Genomic DNA, 24,656 nt, shown 5'->3' on the forward strand with positions numbered 1-24,656 from the left:
ACGGGGAACTCTTCTCACATTTCACTAACCTCTGCCAGCCTGAGCCCAAGGGGCAGATTGTGTTGAAGTATTTTGAGCTGTGCTTTTTATTTGATTTTTTTGGCACAAGGCTATTGAATGCTAACTTAAACCAAACTTCAATGTTCACCCCCCCTCCCCCAGTTTTGGTTCTCACATTCCCCATCCTCACGAGACTCCTCTCCCAATTTCCTGCAAAGGTTTTCCTGCACTTCCCACCCCAGTCCCTAGAATCTGTGGATAGTCCCTTCCACATTCTCACAAAGATGCACATTCGGCCTGCACTGGCATGACCTTCAAGAAAATAAGAGTGCTTTTCTAGCAAGTTCGACTCCCTCATTTATTTGCTTTTCTTTGTTTGGACATTTGGCAATTAGCTACCCGTACCTGAACTGTATACCTAAGCAATGTGTTCCCAGATGTCTCTAGAGTACAGATGGGACAAAGAAAACAAGTTCCAAACTGAGCCCACATTCTCCTTCAGTGACCTCCTCTCTGACGGATTAACCACACTGCTTTGCTGTTAATGTCTTATCCCTCTCCTGCCTGGGACTAATTCCATGCTTCAGGCTGGGTTTGCTTATCCATTGCTAAAGGCGTAAAGTAAGAAAAACAAAACATGGAGGAGCAATGAAGGGGGTCTGAGCAGAAGTCTAGCTCAATACTATACAACTACCGCAGGCCTTGGCACTCCGTTCCCTAGTCTCTGATAGCTAAAATGAAAAGTCTTTCTTTACTTTAAAAAGTCCGGGGAAAGGCATCCTGCTTAAGGAAAAAGTCCCCAGTGAAAAGAAAAAGGGAACAGCTGAGTTCCAGGGCCTCACGAGAATTTAGGCCTCTGCTCAGTGTCGCGTTGCCATTATAGGACATGCTGTTGCTGACATTTCTTCCACTAACAGAATGTTGTTTTGTGTTTTTGCAGACAGTTTCTTGATTCGGATATGCCTAGGTATTATTTTCAAATCCCTCTCCTCTCATTCTCTTAGTTTGGAATTTTTTCTTCTCTCCATCCAACCCTGTCCTCATCTCTCCGGTCTGATCCATGTGATTGTTTGCCATTGTTTTGACTCTGTTTCGGGCTCTCTGGTTCGCTGGTCTCACTCACTGTTCCCTCCTTGCTTTCTTTGTGTCCTGTTTCCTTCTTTCTTTCCCTCTGGGTTCGGTTTGACATGTGAAGGAGAATTTTTCTGCAAAGACCCCTCCGGATGTAGAGGGTGTTTTGAACTGCTGTTAGTTTGCTACTAACTCATGGCAAACAGAGGCTGCATGATTCGCTTTGCTTCTCTGGGCTGTGGTCTGGCTGCATTTTTGCTGAGGTGCTGTAGAAATCAGTAATCCCTTTCCTGTCTGGCATTTCTTTCAGTAGCAAGTTATAAACATTAAAGCCAGAGTTTTTAGTTTTCTGCCATAAAAAAACCTTACTTAGGAGAAACCATGGAAAACTAGATTTAAGCAATTCTTTTGTCTGAGTTTATATCTTTTTGCCTTTTACTCAGGAGATATTATCATTTAATAATTCAGTTTAATAATCAAAAACTGTATTTCACTTTTATATGTATGGAAAGCTACAAACTCCTGCTTTAGGGATGGGAGTATTTTACAGTGCCTAGTAGTACACCTTTAGCAACTACTTTATTGAACACCTCCTTATTTATTTACATAAACATTGTTCGTATCTTTTTACGCTTCCAAAATGCAGGTTATACATAATCCAGAAATACATTTTGAACAAAACTGATCTTTTGATTTCATCCTTTCATGAAGACACTAATATGGAAACTTCAATGTGTTTTGGAGTGCCGACCTCACTGGACTGGAGAAAAATAGACCAATCTCATAATGCAACATAATCAGTAATAAAAAAACTGCAAGGCTGTTATGAGGGTTCACTGCAGAGTAAGTTAAAAATACATGCTTCATTTTGTTCTTCATAATATGCAGGCAGACTGAACCAAAAGAAACAAATGTTTGTCCATCAGATGCGTGTGTGTGTTACAGATTTCAAAAAAAGGCTGTCAACTGGGAAAATGGACAAGAAGAAAATGGAACTTTCTGGAAATACAGTACATTTACAACCAAAAACAGGGGGGCGCTGTTCTAAGCTTGATGGTCTGAGTGGCCTCCTCTAATTTCTAACTGTTCTCATGCTCTAGATTTAAGTCATGGGTTCTGAAACGATGTGTTGGGACCTAAAGTGGGTTGGGGACACCATTCTCATGTGTTTTGGTATGGTGATGTGCATTTCCTGGTCTAATGTCCTATTTGCACTGAAAACTAAGTGTGAGATAGAATTGTAGGGGACTACACTTCATCGTAAGGAAGTCCCCTTCAAAGCAAGATGAGCTGTGAAAGGACACTGTGCCATTAATTGGGGTGCTTTGCTAGAAAGGCTTAGGAACCCATTAGTTAGAAAAGGCAACAAGTTCAAGTAGGTAGCCGCTTCAGCTTGCATAGGCTGCGAAGGAACAGGTAATTGTTTATTCCACACAGAAAGGAAAAGAAAAGAGATACAACATTTCGGCAGTGTAGCCTTCTTCAAGTGTGTGGAATTACAACCTTCTTCAACCTGTGGAATTACAGCTATCAAGAGGGCATCCAGAAAAAAACAGCTTCTGAAACATTTAAGTCTAAATTAGTGAAATAATTCTGAAAATGTGCTATTCCAAGCTGCAGTGTAATGTATGAATATATATATGAAAATATTTCCAAGGGTGACATTGGCACTAAAGACTGGAGAAAGCTACTCTCTGCCGACGAACAGGCTCTAAGCGTCTCAATAAGTGAAAGTACCTTTCAGAGTGTAAGATGAACTTTATAATTCAGACATCACTGGTTATACGCTTTGAATGCCCAGGCTGACCTGTCACCTGTCACCTTGCAGAGGTGTCACCAAGAGCTGCATCACTCCACGAATTGTTGCCAACACTGCTGTAGGCACTGCGACATCTACAGCTTGGAGAGCAGGTCAACATCTTGGTGTCCTCACTCCCTCCATATTGGGCTGTAGTGGTACAGCAAATGCAGTTTCTAAATGATAGATGTCTGGGAGAAAAATAAAATATTATGTTTAATTCCCATGAAAAGAAAAAACAAAATATCTCCAATATTTGTTGTCAGTGGTGGGACTCACAACTGCTGTATCTTATTAAGGGGTTCATACACACTTATCAATATTGTAGCACTCTCGGGTTCACATGGCCCTGCACCGCTGGGGACTCAAACCCAGGCCTCCGGCATCACTCAACAGGGACCCAGCCACTTGAGCTAATGGGAAATCTCCCCTCAGCCCGGCGGCTGTGATCCCTGCTATTCACAGGGAAGGGCGGTGACGTCACCGCGCTGGTAAGCCAGCTCTCAGAACCTGTGATGTCGGCCGTATGCGTTACAATATAATATTACATATCTTGACTTTTATGATTCCACATATTTGCATTCTGGAGGGCATCTTTAAATCTGTAAATGATTTAGAAATGTAAACATGCACCTGTCAACTTTTAGGCAAAACATTAGTTCTCCCTGAAGTAATTAAAATCATAAAATGTGACCCTTGTCATGAGGACCCATTCGCCACTCAAAAAAACATTAGAGACAGAAACTACAGTCTTTATTACAGTCCATCTAGCTGAGAATCTATAATTTCCAATTGTAAGGCTGTATAATGCGGTTGGCTGTGTCTACGTTAAAGTTTGATCTTTTCTGTGTAGTTTGTTTCTTCCAGGAAAAAAAATGTTTCACCTCAGAATTGACAGGTGTCAACAAAAAATAAGCAGACAATATGCATCTAAAATCAGATAACTGTCTACCTCCTGCTGAATGAACACTAGTGTGTAAGAGTGAAGTAACTACAGTATTTTCCCTGATCATGGTATGTACAGTAGTTGCCATTTATGTTTGTTTTGTCTTTTTAGATTTAGTTTGTCTGTTATATCATTCTTCCAAAACATAGGGACATAACAGACAAACCTCTATTCCATTTAGAACTTTGAAATCTGAAAGAAAAGAAAGAAAATACTAAGGACTGAGAAACAAATCTTAATCTAGAGATCAGAAATTTTCTACCAAGAAGACAACTGATGTGGGAAATTGTGTTCTAGAAGTACGTAAAGTTCTGGATACCATTCGATTAATCATCTGATAACAACAGATGTACTAAAGATAAAGGCCTTTGCGTGTTAATAGATCAACCACAATATTGCTAAAATGTCAAAATATGGTCTAAGTTGTATAACTGTTATACACCACTTCAGAATAATATGAATTTGGTCAAAGTCGTTTTAGATTTTATTTTCTGGCAAGGCCCGTAAAAGCTGACAGAACACAAGCGAAAAGTATTTTGCAGCCAGTATGTAGAGCAATAAGTGTTTAGTTTATTTAGAAGTTGAGATTCCGAGGTGCAAGGCTCTTGGATTCCACCTGAGGTCTTTGCAGAAAGCAGTCTCTCGATAGCGGCAAGCTGATTGCTTATAAATATTATCAAGCATTCATCCTTTAGCAGCCTGCTGTATTGGGGATACTGGGCTACCACTTCCCCATTCAAAGTATTGGGTACTTGTACCTCAGTGAAAAAGAAATTACGCAGGACATACAGTATGTAAAGGATTTACTGTACAAGTATTTCAAGGGGAAGACTGTTGACTGTCTTGTCAGCTTGCTCTGGTTTTGCAATGCTTACAATTATCTGTTGCCTATTACAAAACTGCTCAAAGTGAATTCTGGATTACTCAGGCCAGAGCAGAGTAATTCTGGATTACTCAGTGCGACCATCTGAGTACTCCAGGGAAGACAACTTGAATCCTGCTGTTGTGTATCTGGGTAACACAATGGTAACAGAATGGGATGTACTTTGCGGTACTGATATAGTGGGCTGCTTGAATTTTGATAGTGCCATAATTTTAAATTTCTATGATATGTTGAAACAAACTACAAAATTATTAAAGGATTTTTTTGCCATTTACAGTACACATATTTCAGAACTGTATTCCAGGTATTTCTGGTTCCTGTGGAATATTTGAACAGTCTCTTTTTGATTTCTTGCCAAAAGTGAACTTAAATGCTACCTGGAAAGCTAAGATGTTCTTGAGTCTTGTGACAAGAACTTCCTTCAGCTTTTTACACTGAAGGAAAATAGAGGGTAGGCTATACCTTTGAGAAAGCTCGAAAAGGGTACCCAGTGCTCTGAAGGTGGGTGTCTTTAAAGATGGAGCTGGACCAAGGCTGGTTTTGGGGTGGTGCTTCACCTATTCCTTAATAACCCTTTATTGGACTTCTTTTAACTGTCCTGTCCCTGCCTTCCGTAGAAACACAACTGTTCTTCACCTTTTAACGTACTTAATACCTGCAGCTCTTTTCCTTCTGGGTGATACAGGAGGGTTTTGTTGGTGTTTTCCAACTAAAAACATTTTGCACCCATATTAACAGTTGCATGCAGCAACAAAATGTGGTAAACACAAGAAAGAAAACCTTGTCTATATTTTTTAAAGAGAGCTGGATTAGAGCCTTCCATTGGACTGCTCTGTTATTATTAAACACAGGCACTCCACAGTAAAATGTATAATTACTGACGTATAATTATGAGGTATAAGTCATCTCTAGTGCAATTGCTTTTGTTCAGCTTTGTCCTTCAGAATTTCAATAACTGCCACTTACAAGAGGCACTGTGAGAGTAGAGAATTGAGTAAGATTCATATATGAGAGGACATATTTCTGCCTTCAGTTTCCTTTATTCATCAACAGAATTTAGTAATAAAGTGAAAGTTGGAAATGGGCTTTTCAATTGGGGAACAAGGAAGATGCGTTGCATAAAATGACATTTTTTGTATTGCCCAATCAATTTCTTAGGTTGTACAATTACGCTCTTTACATTCACAGAGCCCAAGCTATTAATAGAGAACAGTAAAACAGAGAATAGTGAGATATGCAGGCATGCTTAGGCCTTTAATAATGGCTTGGCAGGAGCTGCTACTCGATCCTCATAGAAATGTGTGCCCATGTTATTTTCTGAATAAGAGGAGCTGGAAAACCCAGAAGGAAAATGCATCTGCTTCACAATGCCCACTGCCATAACTATTTCTTAACTCTCACATTTTATTCTTTTGCTGGTTTCCTTCCTCTCAAAGCATTTCGTTGGGAATTGATCATAGGTATATCTCACCCCTCTCCCTTCTTGCACCCTCCTTCCTTCTCTCTGTCTGCCTCCCTATGTCTCATCCCCTCTCTCTCTTCTGTATGGATTTTGTCTTTGTCCTTCACACAGAAATCAATAATAACAAATGGCCCTTGATTTATGTTTTTTTGTTGCATGTGGGTTCTGTCTAAATCCAAAGTTTTGTGAGTGTTTATCCGATATGTGTCATGGAATTGATGTTGTCCTTTTAAAAGACGTGTATTATGTCTCCTGTGATGAGCTGTCAAAGAATGTGCCTTATTGTCTATTCATGTTAATTATGAACAGTACCTCAGCCAGGATTCTACACAGGATACCAAAGTCTACTGATCATTGGTAGAACATAAGCAATAATTTCTTTACCATTTCTATTCACATACATATTCAGCCCTTACTGTGAGTATTTTGTCATAATCATCCTTTTGACTTTAATTATGATAAGGGATTTCATGATGAAAAATAGTTGGCATGGTAGTATCAGCTGTTATCTAGCAGGAATAAGCAGTGTTTTACATTTGTGTTATAAGTTATCAAAGAGTATGAGTCGCTTTCTGTTCATACCTGACACCCAGTCCCTACATCTGCATAGCTTGCTTCATGTTCAGTATCATCACATTATTGAGTCTCAGGATCAACAAAGTTGTCAGTTTTGCAGTTGATGCTATGAAAAAGAATGAAATCAACAGAAATCAATACCAATTATAAGAAATGAGGAATTAACGGCTAAGATCGACAAAACCTTATTTCAAATTAGTGATGGGTTGCACAACTCGTGTCTTTGAGGAGCGAGGCTTGTATCAGGAATACAAGGTTCAAGCTGTTCTTCAGTGTCGGATATTTAAGAAATATTTGACTGTTGGTTCCATAGAACCTACTTAAATACCATACAGATCTTAAATGCTTTAAAACAGCTTTGCTAAATAAATGCTTATTATAGTACTGTACATACAAGAAGTATTTAATCGTTACACTTACAAAGCCTTACAGTATTTGTTGATTCAGAGCAGACTCCTAAAACTGCATCCAGTTGTTGCATCCATTTAAGAAAGAAATCAGATTTTTTCATTCGATTCAGACTTAATTTATTTATTTCAAAATATGTAGCTTTCCCTTCTGCATCCGGTGCTGAATAGGAACCCCCTTATTATTGCATTACAATTTATGAAAATAGCTTGTTACTCATCCTCGGCCTTCAGAGTTCTGATTCCAGGAGCATCACGGGGAATTTGATATGTCTGAAGGTAAATCTGTTAATGGAAAGGTCAGCCTGCCCTTCAGGTTTTGCCTGCTCCTGTGTTCAGGCACTTAAGAAAAACAGTGCAACTGTGCTATTGCCTCCTCTCCAGTTGAGTGTTTCCTGACCCCATTTGTTGTCATCCATCAGTAGTCTGTCTGCTGTCTTTCCTGTTTAAGATGGAACAGCCTGTGATTGCCAGATGCCGGAGAGGAGAGCAGGGAAGCACATTCGCATTCATTTGCGATCTTGAAACATTAGCTTACAAACGGATGGTATTAAGACACAGCTATTTTAAATTAGTCCCCTGGAGGTCATACGGTACCTGTAGGTCTTTTTATTTTTTAAGCACCTAAAGAGATGTTTTAATTTAGTTTGGTTCAGACACTTACTGTCAGAATTAGATCAAGAGCTCCGGTGGAATGAGAACCTATAGAAACGTTAGGCTTCCAGGACTAGAGTTGTGTATCCCAGTTTTAAATTGAAGTGAAAGTACTTTCTCAGAGGAGGATGAACCATTTGATTAGCTCAAAAACTCAAATTCCATGCAGATGAATTTAACTACTCATTTATCTTCTACCTAGTTGTAAGCAGTTCAAACAGCTTGGCTCCTCTTAGAAGCTTTTCAAATTCTTTTATAATACAATAGGAGAAGGCTGAGTAAGCTAAACATGTCCCAGTTTGACAATAGATTATGCTTTGCACCAGTTAAAAGTGGTCAGCAATCAGAAACCTGACTGGTCCGTTGTCTTACAGATCAGATGGGACATTTTAAAACTTGGAAAGTTAATTGTATACGCTTTTTATCATTGAATATTCAATGGCATTAACAAAAACATGGATGTTACAAAATAAAAATAAGTTTTGCCTAACCAAGACAGCCCAAACGGTGAAACAAATTGAATTTGCATCTAAATACACTGGCCTCTAACAGCCCAGAAACGTTAGGTTCTGTTGATTGTCATGAGTGTGAGGCAGACTGCACCATTCTTCATATCTTTGGCAACACATTCATGGAAAATCCCATCTGACAACACCTGGAATGTTGGCTTTCCTTGTGTGCTTCTCTATAGGACCTTCTATCGTTTCGAGGCAGCCTGGGACAGCTCCATGCACAATTCCCTGCTGCTGAACCGTGTCACCCCCTACGGCGAGAAAATCTATATGACCCTCTCCGCTTACCTGGAGGTAACTGGGCCTGTGCTTTCTTTTCACGTTGATCGTAACTTTAAAGAAACTTCTCTGGTGCTATCAGATTAATAAACAGCAGAGTGTCAGTTGGAACCCTCAAATAAAATATGCAGCAAGGAATATTTGTAACATGCAGGTAACTACCACTATTATGTAAATGATATGATGTTTAATCAAAAAGAAAAATATATATAAGTTTTTAAAGATTAAAAGTTACATTCAGAATTCTCAGAGTTAGAGTCATCCGTCTGGTCTTAGCACAACAAGGGTCATTTTTACTCTTTTCTTGTACGACAGATGGAGAACTGCACCCAACCGACAGTGATAACCAAAGATTTCTGCATGGTGTTCTACTCCAGGGATGCCAAATTGCCGGCATCCCGCTCCATCCGAAATCTCTTTGGTAGCGGAAGCTTGAAAGCATCAGAGAGGTGAGCCTTCCTAAGCAGCTTGAGGATGGGGTGTTCCTGGGAATTGACAGGAAGCTCTGGCGGGAAGATGAACACGGTCCGGGGCTGAGATATGGAGAGGGCTAATTCTACGACAGCCCTAAGGAAGCAAGAATCTGCGTTTTAAAATTGAGGAAAAAAAAGGAAGGCGATAATTCCTTTTAACACACAATACGGTGGTTACAAAGAGCAATGCTTTCTCTGTTTCTGTGCGATATAATGCCAATCGACTCGCATGGTGAGCTGAAGCTTTGTCCTTCTGTCCCTAGTAACCGTGTCACTGGGGTGTATGAAGTCAGTCTGTGCCACCAGGCCGATGCAGGAAGTCCAGGTAAGAGTGTCTCAGTTCTTGCTTGTTCTTGCAGTCTGTCTTCCTGTTCTATACTTTTGTGGCAGAAGGCTGCAGAGGGTATTATTTGTAGTCAATTTCAGTGGAACTGATTCAGAAAGACTTCGGTTATAAAAACATGTCACTTTCTGTTAGGCAATAGGACTGTTGAAAGCATTTGGGATTTTTGTAGGTAACATCATCCTCACTGAAATCGGAGTAGAGAACTCACTGTAGAGAGCCAAGTACCATTACAGGAAACAAATACTAAGAGTGAAACAAAATAAATACTATTTCCATCCAAGGACAAACATTTCGAGTTTTATTTTCAGCACTTTGAGAACAGAAGGGCACAGAACTGCAGACAGAGCAATGTAAAGGCTTCTAAACTTGTTTCTGAAGGGTGTTTCTGTAGACCCTCTCACGGTTCACCTGGCTTGTCTGCTCTGGTTTCCCAGGCATGCAGAGGCGGCGCAGGAGGGTCCTGGACACCTCTGTGGCCTACGTCCGCGGCGAGGAGAACCTGGCTGGCTGGAGGCCCCGCAGCGACAGCCTCATTTTGGACCACCAGTGGGAGCTGGAGAAGCTCAGCCTGCTGCAGGAGGTCAGTGCAAGCTGGGGCTGCTGATACAGAAGACATTCTTCCTGCTCTGTCTTTAATCCCGAGAAACCCGGTGGATTTTCAGTCTTTTACAAGTTTGTGCATTCAGTTACTGTCTCTGAGCGGATTGCCATGGGTGACACAGGCTATTTGTTTTCAGGATCATCTCCAGTTGCCTGGGCTTCCTTTAAGGACAGCGACTGTGCTAATAGCGCCCCCTGGTGTCTGTGTGCGTGTGTTCACAGGTGGAGAAGACCAGGCACTACCTGCTTTTGAGGGAGAAACTGGAGACCACCCTCTTGATTGGCCAGGAGTCCCTGTCATCCTGCGGAAGTGAAGACCTCAGCGATTCCTCCCAGTCCTCCTCTGACAGCAGCCCTCCTGGGCTTGACCTCACCCCCGAGAGCCCCAATGAGAGGCAAAGAGAGCTGGCCGCCAAGGTGACCTCACTGCTGAAAGTGTGAACACCTTGGGTCCCGTGCTTATCCAGTGTTGAATATTGACAGCTTCTTTTCTTTGCACAAATGATTCATTTGCTGCTGAGCCTTTCAAAAATATATTTCTCTGTAAAGTTGTATCTACTGGCAGTGACACAGCAGTGTAAGAAGGTTCAGTAATATTCCAAAATAATCCTTTGAATGTGCCTTGAGTTTTCGTCAGATTTTGCATGGTTTAAAAAAATTGAGAGGAGTTCGGAACAATTGCTGTGGTAACAAGATCTCTGTTTCCTCGGGAACAAAATCCATCATGCTAGGCTCACTTCCATGCTTTAGTTGTGTCACATCAATGGCGACGCAACTACAACAAAATAGCAATATTTTTCTAGTTTTGACCCATACCAGCACATATGCAGTAAACCCCTCGACGGCACTGCTTTTGGATTTGTTGCTCAGCAGTAGCATTGCCGTGCCTTGCGCTTGGAGACAATGATGCCCTGCTTGTTTTCCTTAGTGTCTGCGGCTCCTCACTCACACCTTCAACAGAGAATACAGTCACGTGTGCGTCAGCGCCAGCGAGAGCAAGGTAACTTGAGGAAGCCAGGCCTCACGGCACACACAATTCACACCCACAGTGACGTCCGTCTCAGTTCATGACCGTGTAGAGATATCTGTCGGGGGCCTCCTGGGCACTCGTCACTTTTGTAAAACAATACACCGCGCGCCTCTTCCCTTTTCTTTGTCCCGTTTGCACCCATTTCATATTTTTGCGAAGAAAGGATGATTTCCCTGCTCGTCTCTGTAACATGACTGTGTGGTTTTATTGAATTTTATGTGTCATCTCTTTCAAACAGCGAAGCAATTGAAACACAAACTAAGAACGTTTCATATCTCACCACCACAAACCATGACATGGACTGAGTAGTAGATCACTGTAAAGTGTATATCATGGCGTATGTCAGTCACTTGTAATATCTTAATGGGTAGCACTATTAAGATTTAATGTGGGCTTCTTATTTTGGGGTGCCACTCCCATTCTTGCTATGTGATGGCATTGAAAAGCACTCTTCACAGCTGCCCTTCCAGAGGTCCTGGGTTAACATTAGAAGTAAAATAAAAAGCCAAATGATCCCATGTAAAAACAACACATAATTGTAAATATTGTTACATATCCAGTACTCTTAATATACTGTACATCTTCCTGCATTGGAAAATTGTTAATGGTTTTAAAGAGAAATGTACTTAGGTGGTCCATGTTGCCAGCCATGTTGTGACAGTGTGAGAGCACCTCAGTCGTGTTTTTCTTTGTGTTGTGTGATAAGGCGGTGTCTCTGTGCGTTTCAGCTGTCTGAGATGTCTGTGACCCTGATGAGGGACCCTTCAGCCTCCACTCTGACCAGCACCATGACCCCCTCTTCCACTTGTCCCTCACTGGTGGAGGGACGTTACGTCAACACAGAGCTCAGGTCAGGCCAGCGACTCCCCTTCTCCACCTCTTCATACTGTGGGAAATATTGTACAGGTCAATAGCCCAATACCATGAGCAATAAAGCTGCTGGTAATTGATGCATTAAAACCATATGGGAATCCAGCATGGTGATTCCCCTATGAGAAACTGGGTTTACACTGAAATCACAATCAAAATAGATCCTTTTACAAGTATGTTAGGTAAGTAGGGTGGAAAGAGGATCAATATCAATATAGATTTCAAAGGACCAAGATAAAATTGCTGACTTTGTAGAAGTAAAGTGCAGTAGCAGCTACAGGAAGATCGGTTTCAGTAAGTTCAAAGAAAAGGACCGTGCCTGTACCGAAACTGAAAAGATAGGGAGGCTTCGTTTATTTTGGAGGATCCGTTACTGAAAATGTGAAGAGGTCACAGACTGTTACTCACTTCTTGTTCATGTGGTAGCATTCACATTGTGTTACACATTCAATTTCACTTCAGTTACACAAATAAGGAAGAACACGCAATTGCACGCGTTGAAGAAGTCCAGAAAAGCCTAACAGTCTTGCACGAGAGGGATGTCAGTGTGTGTTAGCCGCCATGATCTCTTTCTCCGCTGCAGAACCCCCGAGGTGCGCTCTCGCTCTGCCAGCCCTGACCCTGATGCCCTCCAGGATGGGGAAATGAAAAAGTCCCCAAGTGGAAGCCTGGATCTGAAGAGGAGAGTGCGCTACTTTGTCCCAGACATCCAGGAAATCCGTGTCAGGTGAGACGGCTTTCAGCTGCGGTGTTGTGAAGGAACTGTAAGCAGAGCAGCCTCTCGGACCAGGAGGGCTGGGCAGACCAGGCCTCCCAAAACGTGTGATTGGCTTACCAAGGATGCCCCAGGTCCTTTCACAACTGAAGAAACTAGCAGAAATCTATTTCCACAACCCCCCTCCTTGCCTTTTAAATGAGAAAAAGTATCCTCTACGGACTGTAATATCCTAAAGATAGAACCATCCTTTAAAGAGACTGGAAAGTGTCCAAGTGATTTTACATCCCCAAAATATTCATAATGGCGCCATGATACCGTTATCCCCCAGACTGCACCTCTTGCCCTTCTCACAGGTCCTTCTGTGCTTCACCATCCCCATCTATATTGTGTCTTCCATTGTTTCCAAGCCATATTATGTTCCTATTGGGATGTAAACAATGGAGTTGCTGGTTTTTATTAATTAAGTTGAGAACAACAAACATTTAATGTCTGCTCTCTCCTTGCAGTTGCTCTGTTGTTCAAAATGGGGATGTTCTAAGTTTAGGCTATGTTGTTGTCTTGTTGGTACAGCCCGATTGTGTCAAAGAAGGGTTACCTCCACTTCCTGGAGCCTCACACTAATGGCTGGGTGAAGAGATATGTGGTGGTGCGCCGGCCATATGTCTATATCTATAACAGCGAGAAGGACAGTGTGGAGAGAGCCATTCTGAACCTGTCTTCAGCACAAGTTGAGTACAGCGAAGACCAGCAGGCCATGTTGAAGGTAAGTCCTCTGGTATTTAGTATTTTATGAAAAGACCAGGACCAAAATAAAAATTGATTGCTTTCTTTGTTTGGTATTTCTCCGGAATTTTAATATATTCCATGGCACTAAACATGGTTGATTTAAACATTATGTCTCAGGCAAAACAACCAGAGAATAACAAAGGTGAGTTCACTGGGTTGTCAGAAGACATGCCAATTAGGCGTGAAGTTGAGACATCAAAATTGGTCCAATGTATTTTAAACTAAAGTAGCTTAATCCATTTATGGTCTTCTTTCAGTTTTTGATGCTAAATTGTAATTGGATGTTGCATTATATGTGATTAATAAATTGTGTGTACTCTTATGTGTGTTCTTTCTTCCTACAGTACAGTAGCCTCTAGCTCTCATGCTTTACTTTCAGTCCAATTAAATAGACCCATTGAATTCAATTGATGCCAGGTCTGCGCCCACTTTTCCGTTAAACTATGTCACTCTTTTTGCAGACTCTCAACACATTTGCAGTCTGCACTGAGCATCGTGGAATTCTGCTTCAAGCCAGCAATGACAAGGATATGCACGACTGGCTGTATGCTTTTAACCCACTCCTTGCTGGATCCATCAGGTAATGCCGACAGTGGAGTTTTTATTTAGTATTTTACATGTTCAGTGCATCCGTTGATATATCCTTTGCTCATATTTGAATGACCGTTAAGGTTAGTCATTGTGTAATAAATATAATGGAGATGTGACAATGAGTGGCTATCTTTCACTGTAAATTAAATCCGTATATTTGTTAAAATATCCTTTATAAAACCAAATGCTTACCGTCTGAGGAAGAAAGATACACATCATCAAAACTGGTGTACAGCACAACTAGAGCATTTTAATCAATAGCTCTGTTCTTTTTCCTAGATCAAAGCTTTCCAGAAGAAGAGCTGGCCAGATGAGGATCTGAAATGGTCACAATCCTCTATCCCAACAAATCTTACACAAAGGAAATTAATGAAATAGAAAACAAAGACTAACCATGTATATAGATCACCTGACCTAACGCCCAACCCCTGTGCTGTTTCAGTCCCTCCTGTAACCTGCCTGCTGTTGCACACGCTCAGTTTATCACAACCAAATCAAGACTTTAATGCAAAGCCCAATGACTCCCATCTTTGCAGTGTGTCGGGCTCTCTGTTGCTGATGGGCTATCATCACAATATAATTTTCCAGTGCAACCAGGCCCTCTATTACTGGAATATTCCCAGATCATAGAAGTGAAAGAGGTAGTGAGGAGTGGTCTCTTGCCAGTTCCTTGTTTTTCCAGAATAGCTGCTCTTATTCAATTCAGCAACACATTGTGTTGCATTCTCAGAACATTGTACGTTATATAGTTTCAGTTTATGATAATATTTATTTCTCCATGCAAGCCAGCCCTGATTCTATTACTATATTTCAATCAAATTGATTTTTTTGCCCATGAAATTCATATTTCAGCTTGACAAATAGTGCATTGAAAGATGAGACCAATGTCACATTAGCTTCCAAGTCTGTGTAGCTATATAATGTTGAAGATGTGGTGTCTTCACAGCACCTAGGTCAGTGTTAAACACCAAGTATTTCCCAATGAATGGTCCCAGTTGAGTTCCACTTCATAGGTTTAACTTAATCCACTGAGTTTGTGGCTTCATGGGTAACACAGCTGCTATAAAAAGTTGTTTGTGTTTTGGTATATGTATGTGGGAGGGTGAAGGGGTAAAATGCACTGGAGTTTTAAAATCAAATCTTTTGGTATTACGCTCATAGCTCGTCTTTGTCATGGTTGCACTTGTAAAGTAGGAGGTGTGATTTGAGTTTCATTTTCTCCTATGGGTGCGGTATCACAGGTTTACTGTACATGGTTTGTCACACCTAAATGTCAATAATGGTGAAGATGACCTTCCTTTTGAAAAACATTTACCACTGTCTGCTTGTGTGGCCTCACTTGGTCCTGGTTTGGCTTAGCTGGCTTCTTACTTGCTAAACTTCAGATTCCTCAGTCAAGAGGTTTTAAAGTTGCTTAACTGAGCTTATGTCACATGAAAATAATCTTTTCCCCGCTCTTTCCAAATTTGGTTTGCACATAATTTTTAAAATCCTGTTATTTATTTCATCATTTAATCATTTATTTATAGAAACATTTATATTTTTACTAAACTAGAAGAGAATTTCTGAAATATTGCACTTTCTTTGAGAAATTTCCTTAAACCTTATTTGCAGAACAGCTCTTGTATTTGTGCACATTATCTTTCAACCAGAAACTCAAGTTTGGGATTCCCATATTAGCGTGTATGAAATGATCTGATTAAGCAGCTCAATGCTGTAGTACAGGAACTGAAAACCCATTAGCTGTCCATGTATAAAGCTCTTGCAATTGGTAGAGAGAAGGTGAGCACTCACTTGTAAGGATGTCTGTGACATAACATAAGCCTTATTGTACACTACAAAAGCTTACTTCATTTCTGTTTTGTGCCCACAGATAAGGAAATGTGCATAGAGGATAATAACCAAAAATTGAATATTTGATCTTTATACACTATTCATTCACTGAATTTGATTACTTACTGAAGCCTCCCTGTTTGCACAACGAATTCTCCATCACATCTTTAAAGGTTGTGTGTGGAAGTGTTGTTTTACATTGGGCAATCCATGTAGCCCCTCCTTTATCTTTCACAGAACCTCCAGTCAGTTTATCATGCTGCCACAGTATGTTCAGCTTCGTTTGTTCACATTGACTCTCTATGCCCATTATCTTGGATCACATAGAAGGAAAAATATATGTAAGGCAATGTTGGTTTTCCTCTGTATAAATGAAGTGTACATGTTGCACGCTTACTGTGCCTGTATGAGATGTCACTATTGGCATTTTATAAGCATATGATAAAACGACTAGCAGCATTTGTAATTTTATACATATTGCACTAGAAACGTATCATCTCATGTATGCATCCTAGTTTTATTCACTGGAATGTAAGGAGCATTCTGGTTCTATGATTAGCACCTTATGTGTAGCTTCTGAGTGCTGGTTTCTGCTCTGCACAGGTTCACAGCAGGCCTTCGTTTAGCATGGTTTTGCATTTGTCAGTTTTAAATGCACCTTTTGTGGAGCACTTCATTACACCACCCTATCTGAGGAGGTAGCTGAAGCACTGAGTCAGATCCCAGCCCCCAGCCTGATTTCCATTCCTTCATGGTGCATAACAAACCTCCGTGATTGAAAGAGGCCTTTGCCTTGTTCAAGTCCATTAGGGTTTGCCTTAAAGCTACCGGAAATATCTTTTTTTTTCAGATATCGCTTTCAGGCATTTTTAAGACCTATTAATCAAGACAACTAATTTTATGGTTTGCACAATCATCATTAATCAACATGAAAGAATAGGAGAGAAACATGAAAAATACAGAGAGATAAGTAAAGGTATGTTAAGCATATGATAGTATACACTTAATGCAAATATATATTGGGTGAGAAAACTCCTGCACTGTTAGTAGAGTGAGACCTGGCTCAAACGCAGGAAAGGGGTTAAAGCTAGATGGTATACTTAACCGCAGAAAATATCACAAACCTGATTTTCTAGAGGAGGTCATGATTGAGAGCAGTTACTGTCATGCACTTCCTATTATTTGTAGTTTATTCTCGACAAAACACCTTTCTGAATGATTGTAGTCAACAAGAATCTCAGAGAGAATGCATCTCGTAAATGTGATCCATTGATCAAGTTGCTTAACGTGAATATAACAATGCCCTTGAGCCTCCACTTTTGCACTTTGTAGGTGACCAAAAATTGAGAAATCGTTTCTAAAAAATGTTGTAGCTTGTTTTGATCTGGTGTACAGTACAATGTTCACGCTGGACTCTGTAATAACTGTCCATGCCATCTTGGTAACTGTGGTAAGAGGAAGGTTATTTGGCTTCTGAGTAGATTCCCGAGGCAGTGCAGAGTGGAACATCATTCCAATCCTCAGTTTTTCTCTCTCTCTCTTTTGTCTGTGTTCATATTTAGGGTATATTTTTATATCTGATGTTTTGAATATTGCTCTCGAGAGCCTTATTTTGCAGGAAACATCTTGAATACTGAACATGCCCTTGGTCTGCCAATCATTGGAGCATGTGTTCCTGAGTGTTCTGATACTGTAGGTAGAACTCCGTTGAGCTGCATGGTGGAATCTTCCAGGTGTTCTATACAACCCTGGAGGCTGAGGAGCATGCCTGGGGCCAGCCAACCCACAGAGCATGCAGAGTTGTGAGCCAGCCTGAGAACACTACTAGTTGTCTCTGAGAAATGTATGTCAAGAACATCAGAAAAGATTATAAGCAAAGCTTGTGCTGAGCCATAAAAGAATTATTCTATACCTGCTGGAGAGCTATCACTCCACTATCTAAGCATTAAGTATGTTAGGTTTAAAGTGAATACAGTAATTAAAAAGCAACTGATTCATTTAGTATTTTACAGTATTCAGCAGTACAGGACGTTGTTGCTGGAGAGCATTGGTTTTCTCATTCCATTTGCCACAGTTTCTACTGTGTCCAGATCAATGCAGTACTGTGTAAGAAAAATAAGCCTACAGTTTTAAATAAAAGCTTCTTTACGTAGTTTCTTTAGGATCAAATAATACTTTATTGATCAAACTGTCCTGCTTGAGATTCGGAGGACATAATTGAAATATTGTAATGATAAACACTATTGCTGCCCGAACAAGTTACAGTATATCACTGTGACAGTATGGGAACAGCAGCTGCTCAGTATATTCCTGAACATCTCCGCTAAACTCTTAAAGTACCTGACAATGATGGATTACCAAGATGTGCATTCCCTTTATTGAAAGGAATAACTTTACAGCAGAACATAACTGTAGATGGAAGAAGAGCCTTCTGAATGGCTTTCAGATAAAGCCCCAGCAAGGAGAAGTATCGATATCGGGGAGAATGGAAATATTTTTAGATGGGTTTGCTCAGTTTTTGGTCATCTCAAAAGAAAGGTTTGCAATTAGTAAAAGAATACAATAGAGTTACTATTCCCCTGTTTTGTGTTATTAGGAAATGTATATATTGTTTCATCTTACGGATAACATGTAAGTTTATTTTATGGAAAAAGGAAAAAGACACTGCAAGGGCTGCGGAAACAGTGTTACCAATCCTTTAAGCTGTGAAATGCATTTGTCCCATAAAAGAGCTGAATAGAGTGTTTGAATAGCCCAAGGCTGGTGCAGCGCACCACGAACAGCACAGGACAAGAATATGCTGATTGATAGACGAACTGGATTTTCATTAGCATAGCTACCTTTATGAGATGGCGTTTTAATCAGAACTGTAGTTTTTTACATTTAAAAACTACCATTCTGCTTAATTTTTCCTTTCAACCTCTGATGGGAGTTTGAAAACAAATGTCAAACGTGTAAAATTTAGTTGGCACTCGTGCTTTTGTGGAATTTGTTTTCTTTACAGAAAGGGAAGCTGACAATTTCTGATGTTCCAAAGCTGTGGCAGCAAAAAAAACCCCGAAACAACAGAAAACACTTGCAGTTCAATTCAAATGTTGTATCTCAATGCTGCATTCAATACAAGACCATGCTTGCATGCATTTGTTGAGCTGAGCAGTCCACTTACTGTAAACCTCTTTGGTTTACATCTGATTGGCTGTTTTCAATGGTGTGCATCATGGGCCTTTGTCTGTTCCATTGAGCACTTTGGTTCCATGGCACTCATTTGCCCCTTAATATGGAGAAGTGTTAGACTGTGATAATGTAATTGCAATTGCTAGTTTTAATGTGGATTTGTGTTGATCTAGAAAATAGTACAGTATCCAAACCACTTCTCTCCACCTGGGACAATAAAATTAAGTTGGAGAATTTGGGCTTTGTATGTTATTGAGCCAAAATATTGTTATCTCTTTCCTCCATGACATCACCCACAGGAAAGCTGCCATTTTAGGTGCATTAGTCAAATAATTTCCTCTTTATAGATCTGTGCACTGGATGACCATCCCATATGGCTGTTGGTCAACCATTGATGGGCAGTAAAAAAAGAATCACTTGCAGATTCACTAAGTTCATGTGGAAAAACAATATTGTGATTTTGGCTGCCATAGTTTTGAGGCATGAGAATTTCTGAGCTGACATGCTGTGTATCCTACACCCTCATCCCATCCTCCTCTCATCACAATCTCAGTGATCACATTCAGCGCATCTGCCTAGATGTTGTGTTAGACAACGACTAAAAAAAAAAAAAAGAGGCTCATTTTTAACATCTTATTTCTGTGCTTCCATATCAGAATAGTACCCAAGGGTTCTTCCTTAGCTCTTTTAAACAAAATCCATCATCATGTTTATCTTTTTTTTTTTTTGCTCTGTATATAAAACACGATTGCTGTGGACGATGTATAATACAGCTGTAACCTGTTTGTACCATCATGAATGGGCAGTAGTTTAATTGATGTCTCAAAACTATCTGAGTGTTGGAGTTAAGCGTCTTCAGATGTTTGTGTACACTTAACACATAGTCGGATATTAAATAAACGTGGAACTTATGCAACACCGCCATTGTCTCCTGTGTGTGTTCTTTCTTTTAACGCCAAAAAGTGCCGGTCTGAGTGCAACATTCTGCCCGCACTGTGGGTTCCAGCTCGCAGCACACTGCATGCTAGGCTATAACAACGAGGGCAGAAACAATCTGGATCAATTCTGCACAGTCTCAGAGATCAATTTTTTGACTTATTGCAGCACATGAAATGTACAACAGTACCGCGCGGCCATTGTATTCCAAAACTGAGTCGTTCGGATCAAAAGTTGTAACCTAGCATGATTGAATCTCATACAAATGCAAGTCCTTCTATCAGTGGTTGTGATTGTTTCCCATCCATTCTTTTTGGTTTGGGGAACATGTCAAAATCCTAAGCCCAGAGAAGTTCAGATATAAACAATGGAAATGCTCACTTGACACCCCAGGTAGGGTTAGGGTTAGCATTCACAAACTACATAGACAATTCTTAAGCTCCCGGGTCAGATTTAGTACAAGTGGTTTTTACCTCCTATTTGAAAATGATTTTTTTTTCAGAAACTCCCAGGGGCCTGGATGTGGCGGTGCGTCGCTCGGCAGTTGTATGCGAAAACTGATTTGGTTGGATCAAAAGTTGTAACCAAGCACTATTGAATATCATTTAAATGCAAGTGCTTTTATCGGTGGTCTTCTTTGTATCGCATTCATTCTTTTTGGTTTGGTGATCATGTCAAAATCCTCAGCCCAGAGATGTTCAGATATACAGTAAACAGCGGAAATGCTCACTTGACACCTCAGGCAGTGTAAGGGTTAGCATTCTCACACTACCTAGACAATTTTTAAGGTTTGGGGTGAATTCTGGGTCCTAAGTCACGTTAAGAATGAGTGGTATTAACCTCCTATCTGAATTTATTTTTTCAGAGACCTCCAGGGGCCTGGATGTGGTACCGCACAATCATTTTCTGTGTGTTCTTTTTCAAAACACTCTTGATATGATAAACACGATTGCCTCAGAATACCATGTTCAGACTTGTCTCACGTGTTCATAACAAGGAAGAATAGAGAGGGGTTCTGGAGTGAATGCTACATAACAGAATTAACAAATATTTCCCCTTTAAAAAATACTTTCTAGTTTTACACACTAGTGTATAACTTTCAAATAGTTTACACCTTGGATTCCTGTAGTGGTATAGTGTTTACACAGTGAACAGCTCATTAAGAAAACTAATCAATTTTCTTTGAAATATTTTTGGGAAATTCACGTTGTGACAAAATATATTGCACAATAAATTTGAAGAAACTTTATGGAAAAAAGTTTTCCTATCTGATTTTTTATTCTGTTAAAGAAATAACTTTTTTGGAGTTATAGACCAACTCTACATCCGTTGTACACTAAAATATGTAAGGCAGAACTTATTTTTTATATTGGTTTAAATATATTTATGTAACCTTCCGAACTAAGATTTCATCTGTTTCATTAGCAGATGTAATTATTTTGTTATTCGTAGGCATCTTTTGCTTATTACGTTTAACAATCCTTAAGGGTTAAACAGATGAGTACAGTTGACACCGTTACACCGCTTTACAATGTATTTTGCATAGATTACCTTTCTACATTCAACCCGGAAACAAAAACTTGACAGCAACGTAGGTGATTATGCCCTTGTAAACCTATTTATAACGGCGTTCCAGCCGTGGAAATAAATTTGCCATTGCACGGATTTCATCCAGATATTATTTGCGTTACTCGTTGGCGTTTCAGAACTCGTAGCTAGGTGGCGCTAGCAGTTGCGATGAGGATTATGTACAGTAACACACGTTTGTCAGACAGCGCTGTTCATTTGGGTGGAACAGCGCAGTACAATTCTATTAGACATGTAAATGATCAAAAGGCAAGACATACAATGGAAATTAATTAATTCAAAATTTATTTTTAGCTTTTATAATTGTAAATTCCTCTGGCTGCTAAGTGTGTTTATATCTGTATCTGTTATAATATGTTGTCTCCTTTTTTTGTATTTCTGACGTTTAAATAAAAACGTGAGCAGCTGCGCAGTGATGCAGATACAGTACTTTAGCTTGTGGATGCGTGGCCTGATGACGTTTTGCCCTGACTGATTTGATGCAGACAGTCGTATCTGTACAGACTCCCTTAACTCTGCGTGCAGTCAACGCAGCCAAGGAGTTATGAGCCCACCCAATACCTCAACCGGTATGGTGACGTTTACAATGCCTGATTGTATCGTTCACGATCATTGCAGGTAAACAAAGGTGAAGCAGCTTATACATTATCGGTGATTTCCTCGGAAACACGGCTACGTATTGATTATGCCTGTGATGTAAAAACAACACGGATTGTTACGTCATAATAAACTGGTGCATAGTAGGCAGCTCAGGTCCTCAAAAATAAGGTCCTCTGGTCATAGCAACGTGAACAGCTGAGAGACGCGCTTCTGCGGAGGAAGATACTGTCGGGAGCTCGGAAAGGTTTGTAAACAAATAATATTATTCATATACATTTTAGCTTTCTTTCCGAGGCTCTTTTTCTTTTCTTGGCAACATTATTCAGTGGAAATTGTAGTATTTGATCAAGCGTCAAAGAGTATCAGTTTAAAAGCGAGTGCTTTGTAAACTTGCATCGTTAACGTTTTACGTTATTATTGCTATTAATATTGATACTCTTTATCAAACAGCAGTGGTGTGCTTGTTATGTTAACTTGTAAACGTAGACCTACAACTCTCGGGGAATGCGGTTGCTGTCAGCAAACTATCTGCCAACGAAATCCGAAATAAAATGTATATTTAATATGCACGTGTAAAGACACATACATGGTTCTTTTGTTTCCTAATTTTTTATATCGTTGTATCTTTTAAAAAAGGTACCAAAACGTGAACGTATCAATTCAGGCTACCGTACAGGTTGTTAGCGCCTCCAAGCGGACTTTATTACACATTATAATACAATGTATTATTTTACACTTACTGTTATACTATATGATACGATGCAGTTACCTTCAGCGTCATTGTTTTTTATTTTTTTCATGTCTTTATTTTCAAGGGAATTCGGATTTTGATCGGTCCAGAAGGCAGGGAATGTCCCAAGCGTGACACATCGATCTGCTTGACTCCAGATCACGAAGGGCGAGAAACTCCTGAAAATGACTTACACGGCCAAGAAGTGCGGGGTCCGGTTCACCCCCCCAGCCATCGTGCTGATTTATGAAGACGCAGTAACGCAGAAGGCGCGGAAGCGGATCATGCCCGTTCGGAGCTTCTCGAAGTTCTCAGGTGAGCCGCCACGCCTGGCCAGGGCAGGAGAACACTTTTTAGGGAGAACGCTCCTGGACTGCGCCGAATTGAGAAGTTCGTACTCGGTCCGGAAGGAAGAAAGCATGTCTTCATCTAACCTCCAGCATATGACATGAATACGTGTTTTAGTTGGGCGATATTGGTGCCTTTTCATTTCATATCAACACATTTCATATATGCACCATAGATCGTGGTTGTGAGTACTACAATATTTAAATGTCAGGCAAAATATGAATATTTCGTTCTGCTTCATTGAAAGAGGTACATGACTTCCTTACTTTGGACTGTTTGGCAGTAGGAATCATTGGTGTGAATGCATTTGGTGATATTTGCTTCTCTGACGTCCTAGTAAATCCGCAAATGTTAGAGAGCCTGAGGAGCACAAGAGTGAAGTGAACTACGCTCTGAGCAAAATGTTCGTCTCTTCACTCCGATGAAAATGCAGGCGTCCTTTTGTCTCCAGCCTATGTAAACGTGTTTCGGGCTCTGTGCTATATTTTTCGAGGGCCAAAAAATAATAATAATCCCCTGAATATTTCAACTCTGGCTGCTTCCAACATTCCAGCCCTGAGAGTCTTATTGCACTTTTCATGCCCGTGTCCTCCCGGCAGACTGCAGCAAGGCAGCAGAGCGGCTGAAAAACAACGTGCGGCATAGCGCCTACCTGCAGGACGTGTCCATGAGGCAGATGGAGAGGCTTCATGTGATCCTGCGAGACCGATTGCTGGGCCGCACTCTGGAGCAGAGCCTAGCCTCGCTGCGCCTGGACCCCAACGAAGACCTGAATAAGCTTGGCGACGAGGAACTGTCCAGGAAGAAGGCCCGGATGGATCAGCTCTTTGAACAGAACCGCAAAAAGAAGGATGACCCAGACTTCGTGTACGACGTGCAGGTGGATTTCCCACAGGATGAGCGCCTGGAGACGTGCAGCTGGGATGAAGAGGAATCGGATGGAGGGTTTTAGCCCTAAGAGTGGGACTGAGAGACTGGCGGACAGCACTGCTACATGGCATTTCAGATTTGGCTGATATAGTGGACAGAACTAAGGAAATAGTGTTTTGCTGGTCAGAACATTTTCACATCTCTAATTCATTTTTAAGATTATGAATTGCAATATGTACATAAACCAAAACACATTGTGCCATAGGATATAAAATGCAATGGTCTTGTGAAGTTCAAAAAGTTCTGTACAAAACAAACATGTTGTTCATCTTTAAGTTTTCTTGTAACACCAAGCGTATTAATGTAGAGTTAATATTTCTAAATTTACAAAGCTAGTGTGAGAAGGCTAACAAGTGATCATTCCTTGCCGAGGGAAAAAAAACAAAGTATAACATGAGATATGGGAAGATGCCTCAAGGTATTGAGGAAGGCAAGAACCAGCCAGATTGTAATGGGATGAAAATGAGAAGATGCTGTTTATTTAAGGATAGTCTATCTTTAAATAGCTTTCACATT

At 40.5% G+C, this 24,656-nt stretch overlaps 2 protein-coding genes across 23 annotated transcripts in view; both read left to right on the plus strand.

The window, feature by feature from the left end:
• The window catches only part of kif1aa (kinesin family member 1Aa), a 90,192-nt gene extending 70,264 nt beyond the window's left edge, over positions 1-19,928 (plus strand). For 7 of the 22 annotated variants that reach the window (XM_015361203.2, XM_015361212.2, XM_015361210.2 and 4 more), the window contains 13 exons: positions 941-967; positions 6,135-6,158; positions 8,489-8,603; positions 8,904-9,037; positions 9,325-9,386; positions 9,842-9,987; positions 10,230-10,424; positions 10,936-11,007; positions 11,766-11,887; positions 12,491-12,634; positions 13,196-13,388; positions 13,873-13,991; positions 14,282-19,928. In XM_015361203.2, the coding sequence (XP_015216689.2) occupies positions 941-967; positions 6,135-6,158; positions 8,489-8,603; positions 8,904-9,037; positions 9,325-9,386; positions 9,842-9,987; positions 10,230-10,424; positions 10,936-11,007; positions 11,766-11,887; positions 12,491-12,634; positions 13,196-13,388; positions 13,873-13,991; positions 14,282-14,324 (1,396 nt within the window). In that variant the 3' untranslated portion in view covers positions 14,325-19,928. The remainder of the gene's footprint in view (positions 1-940; positions 968-6,134; positions 6,159-8,488; positions 8,604-8,903; positions 9,038-9,324; positions 9,387-9,841; positions 9,988-10,229; positions 10,425-10,935; positions 11,008-11,765; positions 11,888-12,490; positions 12,635-13,195; positions 13,389-13,872; positions 13,992-14,281) is intronic. The other 15 variants (XM_015361204.2, XM_069197791.1, XM_069197790.1 and 12 more) reach the window with 3 other exon arrangements.
• Positions 19,929-22,025: 2,097 nt separating this feature from the next.
• cep19 (centrosomal protein 19) lies at positions 22,026-24,526 on the plus strand. Its single transcript, XM_006637678.3, has 3 exons — positions 22,026-22,376; positions 22,948-23,177; positions 23,810-24,526. Exons 2-3 carry the CDS (start codon positions 23,048-23,050, stop codon positions 24,160-24,162), a joined length of 483 nt encoding a protein of 160 aa, XP_006637741.1. The 5' UTR covers positions 22,026-22,376; positions 22,948-23,047; the 3' UTR covers positions 24,163-24,526.
• Positions 24,527-24,656: the final 130 nt, after the last annotated feature.

This window comes from Lepisosteus oculatus, chromosome 13, assembly GCF_040954835.1.
Source record: "Lepisosteus oculatus isolate fLepOcu1 chromosome 13, fLepOcu1.hap2, whole genome shotgun sequence".
Lineage (NCBI taxonomy): Eukaryota > Metazoa > Chordata > Actinopteri > Semionotiformes > Lepisosteidae > Lepisosteus > Lepisosteus oculatus.